General features: G+C 40.4%; 1 protein-coding gene across 1 annotated transcript in view; it reads right to left on the minus strand.

Moving 5' to 3' along the window:
- Positions 1-21,992, minus strand: part of VWF (von Willebrand factor) — a 121,595-nt gene that overhangs the window by 44,445 nt on the left and 55,158 nt on the right. Inside the window, exons 22-30 of the mRNA XM_014880933.2 lie at positions 18,914-19,063; positions 18,196-18,336; positions 16,500-16,619; positions 15,293-15,449; positions 14,564-14,722; positions 13,492-13,627; positions 9,074-10,419; positions 8,205-8,324; positions 6,801-6,944 (exon numbers count right to left, since the gene is read on the minus strand). Of these exons, the coding sequence (XP_014736419.2) occupies positions 6,801-6,944; positions 8,205-8,324; positions 9,074-10,419; positions 13,492-13,627; positions 14,564-14,722; positions 15,293-15,449; positions 16,500-16,619; positions 18,196-18,336; positions 18,914-19,063 (2,473 nt within the window). The remainder of the gene's footprint in view (positions 1-6,800; positions 6,945-8,204; positions 8,325-9,073; positions 10,420-13,491; positions 13,628-14,563; positions 14,723-15,292; positions 15,450-16,499; positions 16,620-18,195; positions 18,337-18,913; positions 19,064-21,992) is intronic.

A 21,992-nucleotide genomic window follows, 5' to 3' on the forward strand; every position in this document is an offset into this window, starting at 1 on the left:
ATCCACGCATGGCATCACCCTGAGCTGTTCACACGTTTTTCCTCACTCCTATAAAAGATCTAGTGCTTCTCTAATTTCATCACCTTTCCCTATCTTACCTCCACACTACCAGTAACATCTCTGAAATTTAAATCCTGTGTAATCCATAATACAACTGGGTGATCCATATTAAAATAAAAACAAAACAAACAAAAAAAACCCCACACCAAATCCCACAAAACTTTGAAAGAAATTCTACCTGAGCTACCAAATCACAAACTGGCTTAAAAGAGACGCTGCTGCCCCTTCATTTAACATCTGTGAACACTCAGGCAAATTTTTGTTGATAATTATGACCTCAGCAAGAGAGCACTTTGTTAGTACTTGCATTTAGACGTGTATTTGCACAAATATTTACACTGGGAATCATGATATGCAGCTTTCTTAAAAGCTCCTTTGGGCTTGGAAGTTATCAGGTCAGGAAATAGAAATGAAACTGGGTGACTGATGTGACATTCAGGGCAAACAGTGACTCGTGAATAATAAACACTTGAAAGAGTATTTCCTCTGAGTAATCTGCAGTAACTGTGGAGCAAAAATAGGTTTGCCTGAGGAATTCACTGTACAATTTTTTATAATAAATGCGTTTGTAAAACACTGGAAGTCAGCCTGTAGATAATTCACCAGCACAGTACACCTTAGCACACTTCAATATTTTGTACACTTGATGTCTTCTTGCACCATGTCACCCACACCTTTTCAGAGATAGAAGCAAAAAAACCCTTTTCCCAAGCTGCTGCAAGCATGGACAAACTTTAGGAATTTCACTCAACACATTGATTATTGATAAGGCTTGGAGAAGTCTCTAGGGAGATTTCACTGCAGCCTTACAGTAGACAAAGGGAGCTGATAAAAAAAGAATGAGAGCAACTTATTATAGTGGCAGGTAGGGATAGGACAAGGGGAAGAGTTTTAAACTAAAAGAAGAGATATTTAGATTTGATGTGATGAAGAATTTTTTTACTCAGAGGGTCCTGAGGGACCAATGGAACAGGCTGCCCTGGGAAGCTGTGGCTGCCCCATCCCTGGCAGTGCTCCAGGCCAGGCTGGATGGGGCTCTGAGCAGCCTGGGATAGTGGAAGGTGTCCCTGCCCATGGCAGGGAGTGGAATGAGATGATTTTGAAGGTCTGTTTCAAACCATTCACTGACTCAGTAACATAGGAACAGCAGTTGGGTATTCAGTGAAAACCTCAAAAGCTTGAATGTTTTTGTATTTGCAACAAAATATGTTTTAAAACACCATTATTAGCTGGATGATGATGATTCTATCTCACAAACTACTGTTTCTTACTACAAAAAGTAACTAACCTCAGGTATTAACTCATGCCCCACAATCAATCCCATAATCCCACAATTAACAGCTGTCCCACAATCCTTTCTACAAATGGTTTTCTGTCTGCCAAGGTAAATATTAGATATAGAATGGCCCATTAGCAAGAAATAACGAAGGATAAGACAAAATACAGCAAATAAATATGACTATATTCAAAGTCCTTGAGATTGTTCTAGGATGGTCACTGTGCCAGAAGATTGACTCATTTCCCTTTGGTCCTGCAAATAATTACCAAAAAAAGTATTTCAGTTTTTAACTTTCATATATATTTAGGTTAAACTTTTGCACAGTAAGGATCACAAGTGATTTTTCATTCATTTTTGAAAAGTACTTGAAATTTCTGAATTTGTTTTCTTTAATGACCCTTTGACTTTTGTGTGGTTGGTGTGGTCAGCAGCCACTCCAGCTCCATTTTTCTTCTTCTCACATTCATTTAAAAAATGTTCAGAAACTCCATACATATTCGCAAACTGGAAAAAAAATCCATTCTTTTTATAATTTGTCATAAAGAAATCAAGTATTATTGTAATAGAACCAGTGACTATTTCAAAGGCCCCCAAAGCAGTTACTTAGTTTAATGCATGGAAAATTGGATTTAGCATACTAAAAACTCTTTGGACTTCTCCCTTTATTTTGAAGCCAGCTCTAGAGAAAAGAGCCAGGTGTCTGAAGACAAGATCAAATGAACACTTTTGTCCTGCTAGAGGGATTCAGAAAGTCCCCATCCCAAGCTGGAAGCTGTCACTTCTCAGGTCTTTCTATCTCCATCTCACCATGGAGGGAACTACCAAATCCCTCAGAGGCCACAATAAAAATTATTCACTGCTAAAAACAACCAACTCGAACATTGTCATACAGTGAGACTGCAACACAACAGAAACCTGACATTTTCATACCAGTAAAGGAAATATAAGTATTTACACTGAATTAAAGAACACTGTGCACAAGGCTTTATTGAGACTGGAAGGAGTGTTCACAGCATGGAAACATAAAGACAATCTCAGAATGGTTTGGGTTGGTAGGGACCTTAGAGATCATCCAGTTCCAGCTCCCCTGCCATGGGCAGGGACATATTCCTCTAGCCCAAGTTGTTCTCAGCCACTGTAGCCCTTTCCTCAGCCCACCAAAGGTGGTGAGCCCCCAGCAGCCTTCCAGCTCAGTCAGTAGGGGATGAATGCCACTCGTTGGGCATGTCCAGGGGAAAAAAATGCAGATAAATGAAAAGGAAAAACAAAAATCCAATTGAACCAGACAAGCTACTTTAGAAAGGACAAACCAATCATAGCAAGCACAGAACATCATCTTCTCCCCACTTTTGGAATAACCATTAAATAATGACTATGAACACTTGATGCCAAAATTCTGAAAGTCAGAACAGGCTTTTTAAGAACCTTTTCCTGGTTGGCTTGACACCTGATGGATTTTAAAGTTAGACTTGTATTCTGAAGTAACAACACAGAATGGTTCACACAGAGGTTCCTGCAAGGACTGCAAGTTGATTCAATGAACATAAACAAGCTTTAAGGACAAAAGACAATCTGTTGAATAGGGTTGGAGGTGTTTACTAGTAGTCTACAGGGAATTACAATAGATTCTGCCTTATTGAATAGTTTCATTAATGAATTGGATGGAAGAGTGAAGATGTGTAAAAAGGCATGTTAATCTGAATCACAAATATTGGATTGGGAGCAATCATGGACATTATGAAATTAACTGAACGAGCACAAGGTACCCAAGACATATTTGAAATATATTCAAGAAACGCAAATGAAGATTCATCCCAGAATTAGCCAATCTGGAACACACAGAACAAATCATTTAATGTTTTGGTGAACACCTCAGGGAAAGCAAAAACTTCCTAAGAGCAACCTTTGCAATTATTTTCTTTAATTTTGTCTGAAAAAAAAGGAATGAAATGTAAAGCCCCTTGAGGGTCTGTGGAGTTGTGACAGAAAAGAGAATGCAATTAGATGGAAGTTCCTGCTGGGAACTTATGAATCTGTGCCTAAAGCGGCCTCAGTGGTTTCTCTAACATTTCTGCAACATTTTGACCAAAAATAGTACCCCAAGAGATCTTAATCACCCGCAAATCCTGAAAGCTGCCTGGGAAAGAAACAAAAAAGGAATGGTTCCTCAAAACCTGAAGTGATACAGAAGCAGCCAGCACTGTCTGCATGGTGGGTATTCCAGACTGCAACTATTTAACCAACGATCTGTCTAACCAGGAACAACTCCCCACAATGATAATCATAGAATCATAAAAATCACAGAATGGTTTGAATTGGAAGGGACCTTAAAGACCATCTCATTCCAATGCCCCTGCCATGGGCAGGGACACCTTCCACTAGACCACGTGCATAATCCTGAAACTGGTCTTTGTATCTTAATTCAAGCTCTTCACTTGGCGCTGAATTGGGATTTTTCACTGAAAACAGAAGATTATTTTAATCCTGAAACAAATCAGCTATTGAAAACTGATCCCACAGTGCTTTAAGTGGTCAGTTCTTGGTACATGAATATTGATATTTTGGCATTAACACACGTTGATTAACATGTGCTGAACTTTTCATGGGCAGCGCAAACCTGTCAGTCCAAGACCACTGAATGGAACAGCCCCCAGAAACCTCTCCTCTGCAGGTCACAAATCCTGCATTTCTCTCACCACCAAGGGTTTCTGACAAACCCAGACTCCACCAGGAGCTTGTTCAACTCACAAACCTTGTAAGAAATGAGCTAGGAAAAAAAAAAGCAAACAAAAAAAAAACCTGAAGGGCAGTGAATTAAAACAGCTCAGGGCAGATATTAGTGTCACTCAAAACTGGCTTCAAAAAGAAGCTGGCACGACCTGCAATATTTGTGGGGAACAAGTGAAAGTCTCTCTCAGTGGGTGGGAGCCCTCTGATCAGGACAGCTGCTGGCCTTGGGTGATGGGGGGAAAGATTTTGGAAATTCGGTCTAGAGGGCACCATTTAGGGAAAGATATGAAAAAGGAAAGGTGCTATGGAGGGGGCTTTGCTTCCAAAACCACAGGTGAGGTTTAGGAGAAAGACATTTATACCTTCTTAATCCTGACAGAAAAGTGGAATGCTGCTAATCAAATATGTTAATAGTGATAGAAAGTTGGAGGAAAAATATAAATTCAATTTTTTTTTCTTGGAGAGGGTGTTGGGGGGAAATATTTCTTTCCCTAAAAATGCTTTTATACAGCTGAGCCACATAGAACATACTTCTACCAAATTTTGAGGCTGAGGCAGGAAAATGTCAGCCTAAATGAACGACTTTTACTAGCTATAAGGAAGCAAAATAATGTTTTTATAAAGTGTTAAGCAGTATTTACTGTAGGGATTGCTCAATCTGCTCCCTGTGACTCTCCTAAACACCCACAAATGCTGAACAGAGACACATTTACGTGATCCTCAGTTCTCTTGCACACATCACTTTAATGTTTAGTTAGTTTCCTTTTTTTTTTTTCCAGTTGTTTCTTATGTGAAGCTGTACATGATTTCATGATGTCTGAATAGCCCCAGAGCTGCTTCCTGATAGGTTACTTGAGCCAAAATTCGCCTGATGTTATTGAATGGCCCCACTGCACAAGCATGGGAAAGATTTGTGTTATAGGCTGCTCTTTCTTATTCTTTCTATGCCCTCACATACTCGGTGGTTTTTCATTATTTCTTACAACTAAAATCTCTCTCTCCTGGAGTTTCATTATGGCAAAATGATGCAGGAAAGGGAATCCTTTCTACAGTAAGACTTTTACAATGGCAGCAACAATTGCCTTTGGCACACACGGTTTCGTGGATCAAAATAGCACGATTTGGATCAAGATGGAATAAAGATTTCACTGAATTGTTCTTCTAACATAGGGCAGCCAGTGCAAATAAAAAGAAACAGCTCTGCTCTGATAGCAGTGATATTTTTTGATGGGTAAATTCAGATCAAGCAAAGATTTCCTAAGGAAATGCAGCATCCAGACTGGGCCATCAACACTTGTCAAGCTCCCTCTGCATTTCCAGAGGCCCAAGCACAGACAGAAGGGACTGAGTGACCGTGCACTTCCCGGGAATGCTGTCTCCTGCACAGCCAGCCACATTCACACTCATCACAAGGAGCAGGACAGCACTGCAGTGACTTATTTTTATGACTTCATTTGGGAGGAACTACTTCTACTCTATTCCACTTTGGTTCATTATACCACATGCCTGATCAGTCTCTGAGCCTTTTCCAATGAGACATAAACAAATCACTAACGAGGATGTCATGTGGCTGCCTCTCCCATTTCATTTCCCAAAGGCCATGTTTGCTCTGTTTATCCTGCAGTTCCGTGTGGCTTTCTCTCCACATTTCATGGAAGGCTTCACAAAACTTATCTATTTGTATGCAACAATTCATCCCACAACGAGCCTATAGAAGTCTCATCAGCCATCTGGTATTTTTATTTCTCCAGGCTGAGAAAGCAATCAGAGCTAATCCTCCTGCGAACTATGGAAGTCAGGTTTTACTTCACACTTTTCTGTACAAATAACTCTTTATAGTCCAAAGACCCAAAAAATCTGTGTATTCCTTAATTCTTATAGGACTCTGATGCTAGGTGGCTGCTGGTTCCAATGGTTCCAATCCAGAAGAACAAAATTTGCAGAGTACCTGGTGAAAGATGCTGTAGGAGAATCATTTTTTGCTGAACCCTGCAACTGATATTTTGTGTGCAGTGGAAAAATCTCTGATGGCTTAGCACATGAAAATTGAAGTGGACCTGTCTGTCTGGAACTGAAGATGGCATTTCACAAGTAACTCTTCAGCTGAGGTGCTGCCTTAGGCAATCCTTGTTCCCTGGTCCCTGCACCATCCCCAGTCTTGTGCCAGCCCAAGTCCCTGTGGAACCAGCAGGGCAACTTGGATGAGGGAAGTGAACCACACAGAATATAACTCGTGTTTGCTATTTTTTTACCAGATGGGTTACACTGGCATTACTCAGCATTATTACTCAGCATCTGGCATCAAACACCTGGCAAGGGCAGCTCCTGAAGTCAGCATGAGCAGTTCCACTCCAAAATGTCTAATCAACTAACCAGCACTGAAATGTTAATGATCAAAGTCTTTACTTCTTAATTATGCTTTGCTTGCTTGAAAGATAATGAGTGCAAATCCTGAGCATTACTTCAAGGCTTCTTTCCAAAATACATTAAAGACAGACCATAATTTGTGTTACCTATGAATGTGTTTTATACGCATGTATTTTTTCATAATTTGTGTTAATCATGAATACATTTTAATAGAGAAAATTGAACCATAACAAGCAGTTGAACCTTAACAAGAATTGCCACCACAATAACATAAATTGGTGCTTGTAGCCAGCCTGTATTTAGCATTCCTTGGGGTTTTGTTCCTCTCCTTGTTTAAACACCAGGATTCACAAACATCACTCACCCAGTCTGGTAGGACCTTGCTCCCTTTGTTGAATGGACTGCACCATCTCTACAAGCCTGTCAGTCTCTTGAGGCACGTTCCATGAAATTTCTAGATTATTTTCCCTGGCATACTGGAGAACTGACACATGAATTGAAGAATTGCCTGAAGCAGAAAATAAATACTTTAGGCAGTGCATGTGAATGGCTTAAAACAAATCTGAATAAGACGTTGGTATTGTGATTTATATTAGGCACAACTGGAAAGTGGTTTTCCATCAGAGTGTGAAAAGAAAAAAGATCAAAACTGAAGAAAGAAAAAAAAAAGGATCAAAACTGGTGAAAAAAATATTCCAGTATACTGCTGGAAACAGTTGCCAGCATGAAGTATTTTAGCTCAGATGAATATGACAGTAACTGGAGAATGTAATTTTATTGATCTCCATTCAGTATTATTCCTTTTCCATGTTAAAATTGTTAAAATCCCCCTCGCTTTTTTTTTTTTTTTTTTTTTTTTTACATGCAGCTTGTTTTGCACAAGCAGTAGATTGATGCCCCATCTGTCAGATGAGCCAAGCTCCCTGGATCATTTCATGCCCAATTTCCTCTCTCCTACAGCACTGGAGTGATGTGCATGGAACAAAGTGAATCCAGGGAGCTTGACCTGTGAAGGGGAATGAAGAGAAATTCCAAATTATGCTGCTCTCTGACATGCTGTTATACATTATGTAAGAAGCACGAATGAAACTACTAACAGAGCATTTATATAGATAGTTTAAAAATATCAGGTTTGCAAAATTAAACCAAGCAATATGTTGTTCATAGTGATTGGCTGTATTTCTCTTCATGGCCTCCTATTGAAGGTATTTATGTACAGAGCACAATGATTCTTTATCAATGCTCTGTAAAACATGTATGAACCAATAACAGCAGTTGCTCCATGGAAATGGTTTAATGCTGAATCAACAAAATACAATCCTGATTCTTAAAAAAATCTGTGTTTGTTAAATACTACTGGGAAAACACAGCATCCTGTGTAGCCCCTGCCATGCAGAGAGACTTGGTTCAACTCACACAATGTCTTAAACTGCTCCCTGTGCCACATAATCACTAAATGTATGTGCAGGATACAAGGCATTCTGCCAGGGGGGCTGCACTGATAATCAAAGATAAGGAATGGTCTAACCAGGTGTGTACCTCCCTGTCATGACACACTCTGCAAGTACAGTGAGCTTAGTGCTCCCAGAAAGTGTCAGCCATCCCACATGGGTCAGGAAATAAACACTGAGCAGTCAGTGTTTTGAGGGATTGGAATGAGTAATTTAAATTTAAGAATTGAAAAACCTCCACTGAGAAGCTGGTTTATCCCCTACAAGTAAAAGAATACAAAACACCTTTCTGTGTTTGAGCTGAAAGGCAGACATACCGACCACAACATTTTCAATAAATGCCCGCACAAAGTTTTTCATTTCCTCAAACTCTGATGCTCCAATATTGGAACTTCCATCCAGAAGAAACATGATGTCCATGGGTTTGTTGCACAGCTCTGAGGGTGAGAGAGGGAGGGGAAAAAAGTGATCTTATATATAATAACCAAAAGTAAAATGTGCTAATGTGGTAGGAGCAGAAAGGGTAGGTCCAGTTGCATTTTGGGAAAACAAAGCAGGATAATGACCAGTTGAAACAATAAGTGATGCCCTTTTAATGAAAGCCTTGAGATTCATAGCCAGTGAGTATTTCATAGATATTTCAATTCCTGCTTTTCTACTGATTCTGTTTTCCTCTCAGGGGACTAAAACAAAAACCAACAGTACATAACAACAAAAAAACCCAGCTCAAACCAACAACAAAACAAAAATAAACAAAAAACACAGAATACTCTCCTCACCCCCAAGCAAACAAAAACAAAAAAAGTATGTGAAAAACCCAATAATGTCTCTTCACAAAAAAAGTATAATTTTACATTATTCTAAGCAGAGAAGAATAATAATAAAGACAGGAGAATGTTTTTCTTCTGGCACTCTCCAGCCTGGATGAAAGCTGCTATACCTTGCTGACAAAAGGACACAAGGACTCTGAGCCTGCAGAAAACAGACTGCAGGGCTGGGGCCAATTCTGCTGGGCCAGGGAGGCATCCTCAGCCTCCAGGGAAGATAAATAGTCCTTCCTTGGCTTATGACAGCAAGACACTAAACCAGATAAGGGAACCTTCCAAATTTCAGAGATGCACAGGGTAAATGGAGGAGACCTGACAGAGGAAAGGAGAAATCACACAGAAAATTCATCCAATCTTACCTGTGATTTCAGTCCAAAATCTCGTCCCACGAGAGCAGCATGACTGCAGCACTAATTCAGGTGCCTCTTCAATAAGTCTGTTGTAACTATTCAAGATAATTGGTTCATTAGGATGACTGATCTTTCTGAGCTCTTGGATATTGGCACTGGGGGTTATTCCTATGGGAATAACATTTATGCTCCTGGGAGGTCGTGTGATAACATCAGTGGAAGGACTGGATGACACCATATATACCAAGTGAGGAACCTCTTGCCTGCCCCCATTCACTGATGTAAATGTGTGTTTGGAAATATAATCAAGGGCATTGCCAGTGTTGGTAGCCCTCCCTCCCTGGAAGGGTATACTCCTCACTTTCTCGATAATTTTTTCCTTTGATTGTATTTCCCTAAAAGAATACTCCAGACTGACAGTGTCTGAATACTGCATGACTGTAACATGAATATTTTCCTGTCCCACATTCATTCCTGTGACCACTTTCTCAATGAACTTCTTAACTTTATTGAAGTTTTCCTCCCCAACATTGTCAGAGCCTTCCACAATAAAAGCAATATCAAGCCCGTTGGGATGGGATGTTTCTGAAAGAGATGGTGGGGCTGTGAGTCCCAAAGGGGGAAATAAGACACTGGACATGGTTGGAGCAGATGTGGCTGGTAACAGAAGACTTTCTTCAGGTCCAAGATCACACAGGTGATCAATGAGGAAATCTCTATTATCCATTAGCTCCAACACATTGCTCACTAGGAAGGCTCTGCTACCTGGAAACATCTTTGCCATGAACTTGACTTGCTCCACATTGACAAGTGGCCCAATTCCTACGGGTACTACTGTGATGTCTTTAGTCTTCAAAAACCCAAGCATGTCACGGATTTTTTTTTGAGGCTTGCTTGCTATAAATAACACTGCAATTTTGGCAGCATTGGTCCTTTCTGCTTTTCCAAACACATGCAATGCAGTGAATTTAAAGACTTCATAGACAGATGCTTCTTTATCACCTGTGTATCTTATGTTCTGGACAATTCTTCTCATCTGGGAATTGGTTTTTATATCTTTAAGGTTAAGATAGATGGTGGGACCAGTCCTATACACCAGAATTGACACTCGGATTTTTTTCTGGGAGATGTGGAGTTTTTTCATCACGCCAATTATGAAAGTCTTCAGCTGTTCAAAGTCCTCCTCTGAGAGCTTATTGGAGCCATCGATCAGGAAGGCCAAGTCCATCATCTTGCTGCATGAGTATGCACTGGGTGGTAGCTCAATGTCCTCCTCTGGAATAGGTGTTGTCAGAGTTAGGGTGTTCTCCATGGGCTCACAGGCCACACAGGTTAAGTTCTTCCCTTCACACAGACTACAAAAGTCATCAAATCAGAAAAACATCAAATTTAACTGTAAAAAGCAATGCTTATAATAACAAGTCATCCACACGTTATAAAAGAATGCCAATACAAAATCAAACATCTCAAAACCACAATGAAAACAAAACATGATGTGAATAATTTCATTTCCTCCCCACCTCAATTCCCCACAACTTCCCACATGGTATTGTACACCTAAATCCCCTATGCTCATGGATGTTTGTTTAGATCCAGGAAACATGACCAACCACGGTGTGTTTGTCAGAGGAAACTCCTTAGAACAGGCTTTGGCAGAAGGGGTAAAATCTGTGTCTGCAAACTGTTTGGGAACCACTGAGCATCAGCAGTACAGCAACCTATAGGCCACTGGTGGACTGAACTGGCTGATCTGGTTTGCTTCACAAGGAACCAAAACATGAGGCAAACTGCAGGCAGCTAACACCAAGTAAAATCCTAGAGTAGGAGAGATGTTTTACCTCTGATATGACTCAGCAAGCTCTGTGCAGGGGTCAGGTTTACACAGATTTTTAACCTTACAGAAATTAACAATCTTTTTTCTACCTCTAAAGTGCTCTGCATTCCTGGTGGTACTTTTTTTCCTGACTTCATTTTGGTTTGGATACAGCTTTGGCACATGCTCATCCTCCACTGTTTCTTATGTCTTTTTTACCTTCCTATTATTTACCATAATTTCTTTTTCAGTCCAGTTTCTCATATTAAATGCTTTATTTCAACCATAGATGTTATCTCTTTTTAGTCCTATGTCTTTCCTCACCATTTCCACTCACCTTCATCAGTACATTTTTCCCTTCCCCTCTCCACCTCAGCTCCCAATTTTCTTTCCTTCTCCTATCTCTGCCTTTTCCACTATTCATCCTTCTGCACCACCATGAGCTTTTTCACCTCTTTCACCCTCTACCTTTTATGAAGTAATTTATAATTCATCCATCTTTAGCAAGGCTTTAACACTTCTGCCTTTCTAAATCCTGGCTGCATGTTTCTCTTTGTTTCCTAAAAATCACTGATGGGTTTGGGCTGGAAGAAATCTTTAAAGTGTATCTAGTCCAACTCTCCTGCAATGAGCAGGGACATCTTCAACTACATCATGTTGCTCAGAGCCACGTCCAGCCTCATCTTAAATATTTCCAGGGATAGAACATCCACCACCTCTCTGGGCCACCTGTGCCAGTGTTTTACCAAGCCCTTGGTAAAAAACTTCTGCCTTATATCTTATATAAATTGAACATTCTTCAGCTTAAAACCATCACCTTTTGTTCTGCCCCAACTGCCCCCGCTAAAAACTTTATCCCCATCTTCCTCATAGGCTGAAGCATTGAAAGGTCACAATAAGATCTCCCAAGAGCTTTTTCTTCTCCATCCTGAACAATCCTATCTCCCTCTGCCTTTCCCCACAGGAGAGGTGTTCCAGCCCTCTGACCAGCTTCACTTCTCAGAGAAAAGAACGTGACTGCTCTCAGGCACAGGGTGGAACAGAACCAGTCCATATATTCTCCTTGTCTTCCTGGAGAGTCCAAGGAACAGAGTAGGAAAAGGTTACAAAAGAGCAACCACCCAAAAAATGCTTGTTTTCACTGCCAGAGAAAAGCCAAGATGTACAAACTACATGAGTCAATACTGGAAGAAGGTGCCATTTTCTAGGAAAACACTTTACAAGTGACACCTTCATTTAAGTTCTCTTAAATTTAGTGTTATATTATTTTCAAGCTCATTTTAACATCTTCCTAATTGCTGAATGCACAGCTACTTTTGACATTAACATACAGCAACAGAAGATTTATTATTCTAATCCTAATATGAACGAGACTCTTCCAGTTTCCAATTTCCTTTGGATGTTTGCTATGAAATTCATTTTTGTGCAATATTTTCTATTGTTTGTACAGATGGTGTAGGCATCTAAATTAGGTGACAGCTATGCAAAAGGATGTTTCCCCAGTGAGGTAAGTTTTCCTAATGTTCTGAAATCTTTTGTGAGCAGCAGCCAGCATATCAACATTTAAGATAAATTATTATTAAGAATTACAAAAATTAGAGAACAGAGACTCATTTAAGAAGACTCTTTTCTGACCTTTTGATGGAATTCAGGGCTCTTCACGTATATTGTTAAAAAATATGTATTTAATTGTTCAGCCTAACAGTCTCATACCCTGGGTTTATAACTCAGTTGCACACTAGCCCTGGCTAGAGACCAGGTATTATAAGTTTGTACCCATTCTGAGCTTCTGTGAGGTTCAGAGCACTTGGAGCTAAGGTGTTAGTCTGGGCTAATAGCTGCTGCAGTTTAACAACTCAGTTTCCATTAAATCTGATCAATTTACAAGTTGGAAAATTCTCTTTTATTCACAGCATTATAAGTCACCAGTGAAAATAGCCATGGCCCAGACATCCAGAGAATGGCAAATTTTCATAATACACCACGGGGCATTAAACAAAATGCAAACAGTCTCTGCTTCATTGCAGCTGAAGGCACTCATCCTGCCTGGTGCACAGCACCACACTCCCTGCCATTCATTTCATCCTATTTGGAAACACCTATATGCAGGATCAGACCGGGGTATCACCTCAATATCTCATGGAAATTGGTTTTCCAATAATGGCACACAATTCCAATTGCTAATAATCTCAGCAATTTCTAGACTGAGTGCACATTCAGACCTTGCACTACACACAGGAATTTTTTAGTGCTGGCAGAAGGAAGGAGTCTGACAGCTTTATTGATGTTGAATCACACATTGCACAAAAAGAAGTGGAACATCTGAAGCCAGTAGGGCCACCTACACATGGGAAAAAGGCCTTTTTTTGAAAGGAATTTATGGATTTTGCTTGCTTCAATTCAGCTGACATCTTATAATCCCTACTACTGTCACTGCAAAACTTCAGCTCTGGTTCCGTGTGAAGGAGTTTTGACATAAAAATAGTTTCCAAGCTTATTTTTGAGTGACATATTTAAAGTTACATCTATAAACTTGTTCATGAGGATGTACTTCATCCCTGACCCTTCATCCTACACAAGAGGGATGCTGGTTCCCTGCACAACCCCATCATACCAAGATTGACAGTGCAGAGGGTCATCTCTGTTCAAAACTACTCTCCTTCCAGGTAGGATCCTATCATCTCCAACTGTACACACGGGACATTCTTCTGGAGCAACACAATCCAGGGACAGCTCATCAAGTATTTTCCCTGTTTCAAAACAGCAGAGCAGTGTAAAGATGCCAGTTGTCATGAACTGTAAAACTAATCATGGGGTTAAAAACAAAACAGTGCTTCTGAGGTAGGCTCAGACCTCCTGAATAATCTGCTTGGTGTTGTGGCCACTGCCAACTTGACACAGAGAAGTATCTGCTTCCCTCATAATGGCTTTTATTTAGATATTGAAAGCACCTAACCCAGTGTATAGTCTGCAAAAGCCAGCACCACATAGAAGGTAAATATATCTTTGGAACAAAGCATGGAAGATTTCAGGGTATCAGTAACATCAGGGAAAAATGGCATTTTCCATTTTACATGTATATGATTTATTTTTCCTCCTATCCTCCACCTTGTTCTGATCAGAAATACCAGGGCCCAGAATAGCTACTTGGGGTCTTTAAATACATTATTTGCTTCCCTTCTCTTTCTTCTCCCTGTCCCATATTTCCCATATTTTTTCCTTTCCCTTTTCTACAAGATTGTTGGAATAGTTTAGCTGGAAGCTCATGTTCATGGGAAGATGCCAGCTGGGCACTCTCAGGAGCATCTTGGAGGCAATAAGCAGGTGAGAGCAATATGTTTCACTGCTGTAGCTGCTCTGAAGCAGAGCATTTTATCAATTTCCAGCACAATTTCATACTCTAACCAGAGTCAACAATCTCTGCTCCCACACAGCCCCTGATCCTCCAGTCTCATCAAGCTGTTCCCATCCTCTCTTATCCTTGCTGTCAGAGGTTCATCCTCCTCTTATGGACACCACTTCATGCCCTTCACACACTGCACATTTCACAAACCCAAACTGAGATACCCAACCACCTCCCTCCTCAGGCAGTAAGGAATTGTGGTGAAAACACATCAGTGAACCTGTTAAGAAGTTTAAAAAAAACAGTTAAAAAACTGTTTAAATAAATCAAAAGATGGACTTACCTGCAGGACAGTGTACATGGCACCCTTCCACACACTGCAGAGGACACTCCAAAGCCTGGGAGTGTTGGCATGTGACAGGACAAGCAGGTCCACAGCTGTTATACCTCCATTCACACTGATAATCTAATTCCTGTTTATTCAGGTCCTCACAGCTTTGTGCTACGCAGGGACAGAATCAGAGGCAAAAAAAGAAAAAACTCAAACCAGAGTGCATATCCACCATGCCTCTGAGATTTATGGCACCAAATACTATACAAAGTGAACCACATATATCTAGAAAAAGGAAGATTTCCACTTCTAAATAAAGATTATTTTTTCTTTACTGCATTATTGTTTGACTACAATCAGGGCAGACCACCTCTTCACACTTAAATATTTTTTCACACAATGAAATACTTGCTGTAGATCAGAAATTCTTAGGTTTGATAATAGCAAGTGCAACACAACCTCAAACTGTATATTTTAATTAATGTACATGAACATATATATTATTGAAACTATTTCTTCCTCTAGATTTTGCACCCCATTCCCTACATCCCCTAATTGATGGAATGGGTTTGCCAGGTACAGAAATAGAACAGGGGATGAGAGTGTCAGAGAGAGCCGCTAGCCCAGCCCCATTAACGTGAAATTCTCTGCGTGTCAGCGGGAGCAGAGCTAAATCTGACCAGTCTGAGCCAAAACCTGGCAGGTTTTCAGCCAGCTCTGCCCGAGGTTTTGGGTACTTACGGCACAGAGTGGGTGACCTCCAGTGAACAGCCACCCCTTTCTGCGCGCAGGCGTGCGCGTAGGCAGCGACGGTGTCGCAGAAACACGCACAGTCCCCGACAGACTCGCAGGCACAGGTGTCATACAGGCAAATGTCAATGTAGGGCTCTGGATTCACCTACAGGAGAGAAGAGACACAGGGCACAGGACACTCGGAGTCCCTTAATTTCCTTCCTGTACACAATGTTAACCTCCAGATGGTTTGGCTGCTCCACTCGCCAAGGGTCAAGGCGTCACATAGATCAGCGCAAATCTTTCTGCTGATGTCACTGGCAGCTTGCGATCACTTAATATTTTTAAGCCTTGTCCCCATCTCTCTCGTGCAGCAGCTTGGGTACAGCACAGCCTGAATGGCATTGCATTGGCTCAGCTCCCCCTTCCCTCGAATCTCAACCCTTAGGTACCACTTTGTGGGAAATAGAAAAGGTATAAAACTCTCAGAAAGGTGTGTGAAAGCAAATCTAAGGATGGAGAAATGCAAGAAAGTTAATGATGCAAGGTCAAGAAACAATAAGCCTATGAGCTGTGTAGAGATAGGCCTTAGGAAAATACATTAAGCAAGACAGTAGAAATATGAAAGCTTAATAATAAACCTTTATCCATTATTTTTAAGCTATTACAAGCAAGCATTATTCAAAGCAAGATGTACGTGCAACTTTATTAATTGGCTTAAGCAAAAAAAAGTTTGTCAGCTTTTAACTTTTTGCTATGGGCTAAAAAGCTTTTAAAAGACTATGTACCTAAGAGAACTTTGTTTGCTGTTGTAGGGGCTGAGGTTGTTTCCATCTCCTGTGCTTGGCTTTATAAAATAAGACTGACGATTATGATGGAATAAAAGCTTCAAGACAGCTGCTCCAGCAGTACTGTCCCATTGTTTGTGTATATATATGTACATAAAAGAAAAAATTACAAATATTCCAACACACTTCATGTGCAGTCCCTGAACTATACAGTAAAATTTCCCTTGGGAAGAAGTTACTTCACAGCTTAATAGGTGCGTTTTCCCATAAAGCATCAGCTACAGGACAAGGTGAGAGATGAGAACACCAGCCAGCCTCCACCAAGTCCTATGTGCTGTCAGCACAACCACTTTTTCCCTCAGCTGTAATCAATGCCAGCACAGACGATGCAGCATTGAAGAATGTGACACACGTGACCCAATACTCACCAATTTTGCGCATTCTTCAAAGACACTTCCAGACAAAATGCTGCATGATGTTTCTACCATCATCTGCTTCACTATGTTTCCACCACACAGTGGAGACATCAAGGTTTGTTCCAGGTTTGGCTTAATATTGTAAGAGACAAGTAGAGATTAGATTAGCCTTGTCTTCAGGACCTTGTGACTTCAAATTGAAGTAAGAGACTCATTCGCAAAGGAAATTGTTTCTTTGAGTAAAGTTTCAACTTGTGCAACACACACACAGATCCTGCTGCAGCAGAGCAGATCACCTCCTTGATTTTCTCCAGCTCTTACTTGTACCCTGAAGTTTTAACTCAGGCATTTAGAAGACAGGAAGACCCATCAAACACCAATCCTGACAAATGATCACCCACAACTCCTCAGAAGGTCCGTGAGACTTAAAAATATGATCAGATTTCAGCAAACAATACCCGGGGCTGCTGCTGAATAGAAATAGCTCAGTAATCTTCCCTCCTCCCATTTAATTTACCTAAGAACAAGGAGAACTGGTATTGACATGGAGTTTAACACAGCAACACCCTGCAGGTCCTGTCTTGTGCCTATGACACTGAGCTATGACAGCTGCTCCTTCACAGCCTGACCCTGCAGCCTCACTCCTCAGTACTGCAACTTTTTACTGCACTTCAATCAAGCCAAATGAAAAAAAAAAGTGACATTCAGCAAGGTAATATCGTGGCTATGTCATACTTGCACATAATTAGCAACTAACCCAGAAGATTTCATATGATCAACAATCAATGCTTCAGTGTGTTTTTCTGGTAATTTAAATCTTGTAAGAAAAGATCTAAAAAAGGCTTCTTCTGCCCCCCTGCTCATGATCACTTGGACAAATTTTCAAGGAAAAAAAAGCATCAGCTGAATGAAATGCTTTGTTTTACAAATGTCAAAACAAGTTGTTTTCAAGGTGTTTCCTTGCACATTTCATTTGGAAATACTTTGGACTTTATTTATCAGCTACATACAAATTTATTATTCAATTTCAGTCTTTCAAAACTCTGTATTTGGAAAATACGAAGTAGACTCTTATGTGTGATATAATTAGTACCTCAAGATATATCCAGCATTGGGATATAGATAACACTTTGAGAAAGCAGCTACCCTCCCCAAAATTCACATGCAATGATAGATGGCAATAAGGTAATAGGCAATAACTCCCATCCCCTGCTGTATCCTGCTTTTTCTGTTTAAGCCTTTCCAACCTGAAAATAAAAACGGAATGCTCTTTACTAAAAAAAGAAGAGAATCATACAGAAAGAAATTAACCTGTGCATTCCATGGTTGGTAATGGACAGACTAAGATTTGGGATATAAAAGTTTGAATAGGGGAAATGAAATTTTTTATCCGAACTCCTCCTGACTGAAAATTACAGCTATTCCTTTAAGATTAAACTCTAAAATGAGATTTCCAGTGACAGCTGGATTTTAAGCATCTGGGCTGGATAACTCTAGGAATAGTCTCTATCATACAAATTGAAGCCAGGCAGTCCAGAAGCTTTACATAAGTTAATTGACCTTTTACCAAATTTCAAGAAATAATATTATTTGGCAAAAACATGGGGGAAGGAGTTAATTTCTACTTATTTTAATCCTTTCTAAGCTCTTTGTCCACTCTTCAGTGATACTGTAACCCACACAGTTTTCACAGTTCATTCACAATCACCTTTGCAACATCAGCACAGTGAGGATTAACTTTCCAAGAATTCCCAAAGTCAACTGGATCTACTTCAAGATGCTCATTGCTGCTGGTCAAATCATTGTTTTGGATTCCATCAAAATTTCCACACAGACCACACACTTGATCCTTGCAGGGAAAGAAGCACAGAAAGCATTAATCTTACATCTGTAGACCAGTTTAGGGTTTTGTTAAGAAGTCTTTACCCCGGTGCTTTAATGCCATGAGGTTTAAAAGCTGAATTACCCACAGCTTTGCCAAGGCCACTAAAGCAAACACAGTCTCTCCCAGAGATTGTGTAGCTCCCACTCCACTCTGCTTTGCTGAAAGCAGGACTGCCCTAATCATCCCACTTTATTTTTTGGAGATCATTGTCCTATCACCATCACCAGTAAATCTGGCTCCTTATGCTGCTCTTCTTGAATGCAGAAAAAATCACTCAAGGCATGGTTATTCTGAGGCACCACAGCACTCATCCCTTCTGTCTTAACTCATCTCCATTGACCCAGGATTTGGCCCTTATAGTTCAACAATCAGGAAAATAAGGCAGTCCTACAGTATTACCAAATAACCCCTCCATTTTTGAACAAAAGCCTAATATTCCATTAAAATCTACATTAAAAAAAATAAAATAAAATGCTGCTTCCCAGGGACAGGTTAAGTGCATTCTTTAGTGAGAATAAGAAGTGAGGAAAAAAACACTTACTTTGAAATTGCCTTTTAAGATAATGGAGACTCCCATGGCCAGGTCCCAGGTCACACTGATGCTTTTGCCCAGTAAAATGATGTAATAACGGCCAGACTTGATGACATCTAAATTATCATTTTCACCCTTAGGAGGTACCCTGATGTTTACCTGAATGAGAGAAACACATTGTGCTATCAGCAGTGTCTCTATTTATTATTTAAGGTAGGTGATTTTCCCGGTGGGACATGGTAACAGGTGCTTCCAATATGCTGTTCTCCAGAGACTTTCCATACACTATCCAGATGCTCCAGAGCAAACCAGAAATTTGGGATACAAGTAGAGTATTTCAATCTCATCCCATTTCCAGTCTTTGAATGTGGTCCTAGGATATAACACACAGATGTCAACATATGAAGCAGGGCTGATAAAAACAGGGTATACTCAATTAATTACCAGTTTAGTATTGGTCACTGATTACTGAATAATTACATATTGGTTTGGGCTTTTTTTTATTTCAGCCTTTTAGGAAACCTAACAATTCTGTCCTTCTGGTTCCAGTGTAATGAGCTTTGGGAGAACTACACAAATCAGTGGCCTGTGAAAGACCAGTCTTATTCTGGAATCAGGAAGGCCTTTCTTCCCAAACAACTACACCAACAGGAAAAATCCAAAGAGATTCCTTCCAGTGTCTGTTCATTTCTTCCATCACTTTCCCTTCCCCTTTGTGCCTCTTTCTTTTTCCATCTGGCTGCAAATTCACTGCCTCCAGCTACTAAGAATTTAAGAGATTAATTTAAAATGCTCCCTTTCACACCACAATTCCCTTTCAATGGGAACTCTAATAGGAATATTAACCACATTTGGAAAGAAAAGTCTGGCATGGTTGTTACTTTAGGCACCATTAATGCATTAATTGCTTAGTTCTGGAAGTGGCAAATGAAAATCAGTACAAATAGTAATTAATGTAAGGGAGAAAGAAGAGTCCAGAAAGCATTTACCCACTCCCCTACTTTGTAGGCCAAATATTTCCTTGTCCCACTAATTCTTTCTTGATCAATTCAGTAAAAGCTCAGTAATTCAATTCTTTTCCTCTCCGAGTTATAATCAGAAACATTTATCCAGAGAATACAGTTTACATCTTTCATGGATTTCCTAAAGAAGGTCTTCAATGACTTTAGGGAAGATACTAGAAGATATTTTAGGTACTAAAAGCTTTTTAACTTTCTCCTATGCTCAAAGTATTACTACACAGTATAGTCACTTGACCACTTAAAATTCTAAAGCAGTCTTTGTCTTTCCAAATTCAGAGGGTTCCAAAAAACAGAAGAGGACAAAGTTGAGCTGAGAGGTTGACCTAAATTACAGAATTTTTATGTTTATGGAGGCTTTTTGCCCAACCATGAAGTCATAAACTTTTGACCTTGCAAACTTGCAGATTTGTTTCAGAAAAGCAAAAATTATTTCATTTTTTTACATGTCAGCCAGAACTGTAACATGTCAATTAAATCCCCATTTACCAGCAGCAGTAGAAGCTGCTTTCAAAATATATCATCTTAAAACAATGTTAATTGGAAACATTTAAATGGCCAAAAAATACCTGATTCTTCTGCTTGCTTGTAAGGATTCTTGGGGAAAAAGAGTGTAGAAAGTCATAATTGAATAAGAATTTACATAAGAGTCTCCATATATGTTGGTTTTCCTTAATGTCTCTTTTGGTTGGTGTTAGTTCTAAGCAAACCTGCTTTAGATACTATTACACTGAGCCTTAAACTCTCTGAAAAGACAACTAAAAATTCACTCAGGGTCATGTGGACAGTGCTGTTATACAGACCTAGGTCTTACAAGGACACACTCTCTCAGGAACCAAACACCCTCTGATGCTGGAGCTGCTGGATGCCTAAATCACCTGCTGCTTTCTTCTCGCCCTTTCTTAAGTATCCAAAAGGAATCACAGCTTTTCTGAAAATCTGTCACCTAAAGATAAGGCCCAGCAGGGATGGAATGATCCCTGCACTGCTATCCACCCACACCCAAGCCAGGGACTCTGTAGCAGTAGAAATAAAGAACTTGACAATCAATATGTCTTGTGTTCATTCCTGCAGCACCTAAAAGCCTGCATGGATCCTATGCTGTCAAGATGCACTGCATAGACACCTTGAATAAAGGTCATGTTTTTGTGTTCCTGCCAAAGCTCAGTGGCAATTTGCAGGCAATCTCAAACCTGGCACAGCTTTGTCTGTTAACCCAAAACAAGGCAAATGTAGAGTGGTTTCCTGTTCCACTGGGAACATTCTTGCAAATCTTTGGTCCAGATGCCAGCTCAGAACACAGGGCCTGTGAAAAGGCAGCGAGTGAAACAATAATCCACTGCAGCTCTGCAATGGTGGAGCTCACAGGCAGCATGAATTGTTACAGGGCTCAAGGCAAAGGGCTGAACTCTGCCCTCTGGAAAGCTAATTTCCTGCTGGGAAGGGACATGGGAGGTGGAAGCGATTCTGGGTCAATTCTTCCATGTTTGTTAGTAGCAAAAGGGAGGAAAAATAAGAATAGAGTCAGGTGGATAATCCATCCAGCAATTTAACAGGGCAAATGACAGCTGACATTTCAGTATCACCTTGTTTGAACAGTGACTCTTGTGCATATGTGCTCGGTCCTTCAGATTGCTCAATTAGCTCTGATGTTTTACTAGCCACAGGTCAGTCATTTCTTGGCCCTTCCTTGCACTTCAAATCGCTGGAAAGAGGCTTTGACAAACCATGTTTAGAAAGGGTCTGAGGTGTCCAACATATGAAGGACATGGAGCTGTTGGAATGAGTCCAGAGGAGGCCACCAAGGTGATCAGAGGGCTGGAGCACCTCTGTTGTGAAAACAGACTGAAAAAGTAGGAATTGTTCAGCCTGAAGAGGAGAAGGCTCCAGGGAGATCTTATTTCAGCCTTCCAGTGCCTGAAGGGAGCCCACAGGAAAGATGGAGAGAGACTCTTGACAAGGGCCTGGAGTGACAGGACAAGGGGCAATGGCTTCACACTGACACAGAGCAGGGTTAGATTGGATATTGGGAAGAAATTGTTCCCTGTGAGGGTGGAGAGGCCCTGGAA

This window comes from Sturnus vulgaris, chromosome 5, assembly GCF_052056855.1.
Source record: "Sturnus vulgaris isolate bStuVul1 chromosome 5, bStuVul1.hap1, whole genome shotgun sequence".
Classification (NCBI taxonomy): domain Eukaryota; kingdom Metazoa; phylum Chordata; class Aves; order Passeriformes; family Sturnidae; genus Sturnus; species Sturnus vulgaris.